The sequence below is a fragment of the Anoplophora glabripennis genome, unplaced genomic scaffold (genome assembly GCF_000390285.2).
Source record: "Anoplophora glabripennis isolate ALB-LARVAE unplaced genomic scaffold, Agla_2.0 scaffold387, whole genome shotgun sequence".
NCBI classification, from domain to species: Eukaryota; Metazoa; Arthropoda; class Insecta; order Coleoptera; family Cerambycidae; genus Anoplophora; species Anoplophora glabripennis.
In genome coordinates, this window is record NW_019421739.1 from 328,996 (window position 1) to 335,672 (window position 6,677).

The 6,677-nt window shown below is 34.6% G+C and overlaps 1 protein-coding gene across 1 annotated transcript; it reads left to right on the forward strand.

Moving 5' to 3' along the window:
* Positions 1-297: 297 nt before the first annotated feature.
* LOC108908412 (lactase-like protein) lies at positions 298-789 on the forward strand. Its single transcript, XM_018712447.1, has 2 exons — positions 298-438; positions 597-789. The coding sequence occupies exons 1-2, from the start codon at positions 362-364 to the stop codon at positions 724-726; spliced, it is 207 nt and encodes a 68-aa protein (XP_018567963.1). The 5' UTR covers positions 298-361; the 3' UTR covers positions 727-789.
* The last annotated feature ends 5,888 nt before the right edge of the window (positions 790-6,677 follow it).

Genomic DNA, 6,677 nt, shown 5'->3' on the forward strand with positions numbered 1-6,677 from the left:
CATAATTTTACTATTTTGCACATTTTACTAATATAAATTTACACGGTGTTCTACTGAAAACAACTTGTAATACTGTAAGAATTTGGTGTTGCAAAATGTTCAGAGAATTCTAGATCAGAACCTACATCCAAAAATATTAAAAAATTCCTATAAACGTAGGTTCGCAAATGCTTCATTGTTCAGACCAACTTTTTGAAATATCAGCAGACCATAACAATTCAAAGTTTAGTAGGGCTTAATTCAGAAACTGTTTAATGAATTTTGTAAATATTTATTTATTAGTTAAATACATTACACATATATTTATTGTTTAATTCAGTCAGTTTCATTTCAGGATTATCTGAGCAATGTTAGAAGTGCCATGGAAGAAGGTGTTAAAGTAATCGGTTATACAGCTTGGAGTTTGATGGATAACTTCGAATGGATGCGTGGATACTCGTAAGTATACATATTCGTTAGATTTATAATTTGAAAGGGTACCTATTAGTTGAACAAGTTTCAATGGTATCTTTATTTCGATGGAATATTAAAATAAAAATTAATACATAATTGTTTGTTTTATATTAAAGATTCTCTCAACGCGTTTTGTTTTTCAGAGAAAGATTTGGTCTTTACCATGTTGACTTCGAAAGTCAAAATCGTACAAGAACGCCAAAAAGTTCTGCTGAATATTATAAAAAGGTAATTGCCACTCGTTGTTTGGTAGATACATGTGAAAAAGCTTAAAATGATATTTTAGAACTTTGTCGTTAGGTTTCTAATATTATAAATATATAAAATACATAAAAATTTGTTTTATTTCTACAATATTCTCTTAGTTTTGTCATACAAAATATGTTAGATACAGGCTGTTACAAATTCGCTTCTCACCACAGGGATCTCGAAAACAGTAAGAGATACGAAGTAACTTAAATGGGGGGCAAAGTTGCATAATCAGAGGACCAATATTATGCCTCTAAAAATTTCCAGCCATCCTCGCAAGAAATTATGCTATATCCGTTGACTGCACGAAAAACAGTAAATACCTTAAAGACCAGAAGATATAGGGAACCATTATACCATTCGAAATAGAACAAAATTGTTCATTAGGTTGTGCAAAAATATACAGGGTGTTCCATTTAAAAAAGATACGTTAAGATAGTTTAAAGTTGACTAAATTCGGAATTAAATTTCTACCACCCTGTAAAGTAAGTCATTTTGAAATTATAGCAGGGAAGCTTAGAGTTTTAGTTATGTCCCTTATAAATTTTATCGCTCTAAGTTTACTATTGTAAAATACACATCTTTTTGAATTAGGCAGTGCTTTTTTAATTTTTGTTGAAAAAATTAAATATATCAGAAACGATTAACATTAAGAATTAGGAAATCTTTATCAAAGTTCACCTAAGAAGAATTGACGTAGAATCCAAAATTGCAATAATCTACAGGGTGTTCCATTTAAAATAACGAATATGACGTCAATTTCCGGTATAACCAGAAGCGTTAGGTGGACGCCATTATTTTAGTTGAGAAGGGCATGGCCGAAAACACTATTGCCCAAATTTTCAAAATTAAAACCGAAGTAGTTTCTGAAATAATATGTCTAATGTCTCGTCACCGTGGAACATCCTGTACAAGATGTAAAAAGATATATTGTAACATCCACTACTTAACGTATGATGTATTCATATAACTGTACTACAACAATTTTTTATCACTACCTGTATATACACTTGGTGGAGATACACAGCAGTGTACAAACTGTATCGAATTATATTGTAATATATTAGCTGTAACGCGTTTATATATTGTTGAGAAATTTTTAAAAGAAGTTTCGCAATGCAAACGTTATAGCCTAATTCTCAAACATTGAAGGTCAGACCCGTTCTTCTTCTTCAAATAAACGTTGAACACAATATTAGATCCATACCTTGGACATTTATCTAAAATAGATAAATAACCCCAAAGTCTTGGAACTTTAATATTCGACAACAAATCGAAACTAGTAGTATTTACCAGTTTGTATACAGGGTTAAATAAACTAATGATTTAAACCATCCCCAAAGGCAGTAATCAAGGGGATTTAAATCTGGTGACGTTGATGGCCAATTTCGGTAACCACCACGGACAATCCAGCGACGTGGAAAGTGATTGTTGAGATGATTGATCACAACACGACTAAAATGGGTAGGGGCACTATCATGCTGAAAGGACATGTTTTGCCTAATATCCAACGGAACATTGTCCAGTAGATCTGTCGAATTATTTTCTAAAAATTCTAAATATCTAGATCCAGTTGACGATTATCTAGCACAACTGGGCCAAGTGATTAATTATTAAACATACCGCACCACACCTTAACGCTGAATCAATGCTGAACATTACTTTCCACCGTGGCATGCGGATTTTCATCTGACCAACAATGTCCATTGTGACAATTACTTACTCCATCACGAGTGAACTGAGCCTCATCAGCAAACATGATGTATTTGTAAAGTATACGGTTTCCGTTTATCCAATTGCAAAAATGCAACCGCAAATCATTATCACCTTCCTGCAGATGCTGGACGCGCTGAATATGGAACGGTTTTAAACCCTTTTTGGGAATGGTTTCTCATGCGTTAGTTTGCTTCATTTGGAGACGTGTTGCAATGCGTCTTGTACTTACACCCGGGTTACGCTCTACCATAGGTATTTAGAATTTCCTCTTCCACTGCCCCCTGAACACCTTATCGGAATTTTGGGGGTTCCTCCCAATCACACTTTATTAAGTTCATTCCGAACAGCCAGTCAATCATAGAAATTGATTTTTTATTCAGTAAAATGTAATAAATCCAGCACGAAACGATTTTAAAGTCCTCTTTGAATTCAGCATTTGGTAGAATCATTAGCTCGACAGTGATTTAAATTTTACCGAGTAGCCTATCTTAGTTAAAATCACGTTCCATCTTAAAGACATACTTTATTGAATATTTAGATATCCCGTAAGTTGTAGTCAGATTATTAAATATCACTTTTTATTTTTTTACGTTTATTAACCAGTTAAATTATGCATACAGTTTTGTAACCCTTAAATTTTCAGAAATGCACGTGCTAATCGAAACCTTTTTATTTTTTTCTCTTATTTTAGCGTACCAGAAAAATCTTTGAATTCATTTCATAAATTTATATTTTTGAATTCAGTACCAGCAAGAAAGTTTAAATCACAGACTATAAGGAAATTTCAAAGATCCTAAAGAAATTTAGTTCTTTATTGAAATTATTTCAGTAGAAATTTCTTTGATAGAAAAACTACCTGATTGCTAAAATACTCAGTATAGTACAATTTTTAGGTCTGGCAGTCGAGTATCTAGCAATTTTTGTTCAGTTTAACTGGAGTTAAACTGATAATATATTTAATCACTTTGTACAGATAAATATGTATATAGGTACAGGCTGTCCCATAAGCACATGATCTAAAAGGCACTGCGATATTCTTTGGCTCAAAAGAAGAGGATTTGACCTAACTTCCATTAAGAAAAAATGTCTGGCTCCTCTGCTATTGACTGTCAAAGTTCTTGAAAAAAAATATGTTTTTTGTAATATCGAGAATGTTACGATGAATTTTAATGAATCTTGCTGTGGACTTGTTCCTAAGTAAAACTCATGTTATGATGAAGCAACCGCGTTCATCTGTTTTGGGCTAGTGGTACATTCTTGAGTGTCTTGGTACAAGAATTACCAGAACTTTTTATTTGGTGGCTAGAATTAATTCTTTTTATTTTTATTGATGCATCAGTCCTTTTTCGAGATTTTCGTGCTCTTGGTAAAATCTTGTTTGCTCGTGTTTTTACTCAAAATTTTTTTTTCAATTTTAGACAATCATTATCACTACTACTCAAGTACAACAAATACTCACTACAATCACTACTACCGTAGTAAGTATCTTGGTGAAATCTTGTAGCATTCATAGTTTTTACGCAAAAAATTGTTTTCTGTTTCGTTGCGATTTAACAATTTTAAATGTATCGCAGTAAATCTGCCCTTTTACAAGAAGAAGCTTTCTCTAATAATAATTGCCAATTCTTTTACCTAGGATATCAATATTGAAAGTAAAATGGTCGCAACTTTAAAGTCTGTCGCAATGCGACGGATTGAATATCATTTTACTTCATTAGATTTATTTCTTGTCAACACTCAAAAAATGTAAAGACGTACTTAGGAAAGACATAATTCTTTTTATTGAAACTGGATGATAGTTACATAGATATGATAGAGGATGGTGGAATTACAAGACATGTTCGATATGCCTCCCATTTTTCTGGATGCATAGCTGGATCCTTCGATTGAAATTGAATTGAGCCATCCTCAAAATTTTTGGATCTTTCCGTATTACGTCCGCCCCGTTTTGAATCCTACGCAATAATTCTTCCTGGGATTACACCGGAGTAGCGTAAACTTTATTCTTCAAGGCTCCCCATAGAAAAAAATCTAACAACGTTTAGTTGGGGGACCTCGGGGGCCATTCGACAGGAACATCTCTCCCTCTTCTTCCGATCCACTTGTGTGGAAAAGTATTATTTAAATGTGCAGTTACATTTGAACTAAACTGCGGAGGAGCACCATCGTGAATGAACCACTTCTGAGCACGAAGATGGAGAGGGACATCTTTCATTAGAACCGGAAAAATATTGAAAATTAAATTGAAATAATTTTCGCTATTCAAGAGGTGCGGCATGACATAAGGACCCAGAAGGATGTCACCGATGATCCCGGCCCAAACATTTATTGGAAATTCTACCTGAAAATGATTAATACGCCTCGCATGAGGCATTTATTCTTCGTAATGGTGAATAAAATTCGGCTGGTGAAATTTGGATCACGTGCCGACGCTCCTTAAATAAAGGGACGAAATTGAAGTCTTCTCTCAAAATGGTATAGTAAAAGCTCCTGAATAGACGTCGCATGATAAGGATAAGAAGCTGCTGTCTCATGTTGCGATTAATTGTACTTTTTGGTACGCCAAATTCCACTGTCAGACGGCGAGTACTGATATTTGGATCTTCAGCGACTCTATTTAAAACGTCTCCCTCAACTGCTGCATTTCGTACTTGAGGACGACCGCCACAGTCAACACCAAATTGCCCAGGCTCCCGCAAACTCTTTTCAATCCATGTAAATCGGTAATTTGGAACCCGTCGATTTGGGTATCGCGCTGCGTAGACGCGTACACTCCCACCCAAGTTGTCTTCGCAAAACCATAAGACTTTGTCAGTAGGTCATCTATTCATTAGAAAACGCCATTCGAAACGAATTGATCGACAATTCATTTATTATAAAATGACATCATCGCTTACTACAGTCGTAGTAATTGTAGTGAGTAGTTGTTGTACTTGCGTAGTAGTGATGATTGTCTAAAATTAAAAAAAAATTGCGTAAAAACTATGAAGGCTACAAGATTTTACCAAGAGCACAAAAATCTCGAAAAAGGACTGATGCATCAATAAAAATAAAATGAATTAATTCCAGCGACCAAATAAAAAGTTCTGGTAATTCTTGTACCAAGACACTCAAAAATGTACCACTAGCCCAGGGCAGATGGACGCGGTTGCTACATTAAAACATGAGTTTTACTTAGGAACAAGTTCACAGCAAGTTTCATTAAAATTCATTGTAACATTCTCCAGATATTACAAAAAACATATTTTTTTTCAAGAACTTTGACAGTCAATAGCAGAGGAACCTGAAATTTTTTCTTAATAGAAGTTAGGTCAAATCGTCTTCTTTTGAGCCAAAGAATGTCGCAGTACCTTTTTGATCATGTACTTATGGGACACCCTGTATACTGGGTGTCCGGAAATACCGCTCGAATAATTCTAGGGGTGATTCTACATGTTAAACTATGAAGAAAAGTTCATATGAACATAGGTCCGCAAATGCGTCATAAGGTTGCTATGGCGACTCAAAGATTGTACCGGGATATAGGTTTTATTTTATATCTCTGGNATCTCTCGCGGGAATTACAGCGGGATCCCGCTGTAAAGGCGAATTTACCGCAAATTTCCAGCTGGAAAAAAAAGACTGCGGGATTGCAAACCCTAACGCGTACACTCCCACCCAAGTTGTCTTCGCAAAACCATAAGACTTTGATCAGTAGGTCATCTATTCATTAGAAAACGCCATTTGAAACGAATTGATCGACAATTCATTTATTATAAAATGACATTATCGCTTACTACAATCGTAGTAATTGTAGTGAGTAGTTGTTGTACTTGCGTAGTAGTGATGATTGTCTAAAATTAAAAAAAAATTGCGTAAAAACTATGAAGGCTACAAGATTTTACCAAGAGCACAAAAATCTCGAAAAAGGACTGATGCATCAATAAAAATAAAATGAATTAATTCCAGCGACCAAATAAAAAGTTCTGGTAATTCTTGTACCAAGACACTCAAAAATGTACCACTAGCCCAGGGCAGATGGACGCGGTTGCTACATTAAAACATGAGTTTTACTTAGGAACAAGTTCACAGCAAGTTTCATTAAAATTCATCGTAACATTCTCCAGATATTACAAAAAACATATTTTATTTCAAGAACTTTGACAGTCAATAGCAGAGGAACCTGACATTTTTTCTTAATAGAAGTTAGGTCAAATCGTCTTCTTTTGAGCCAAAGAATGTCGCAGTACCTTTTTGATCATGTGCTTATGGGACACCCT

Coding starts and splice junctions, on each gene's coding strand:
- LOC108908412 (XM_018712447.1), top strand. CDS start 362: ATGGAAGAAGGTGTTAAAGTAATCGGTTATACAGCTTGGAGTTTGATG. Junction 439..596: donor GAATGGATGCGTGGATACTC/GTAAGTATACAT, acceptor TTTGTTTTTCAG/AGAAAGATTTGGTCTTTACC.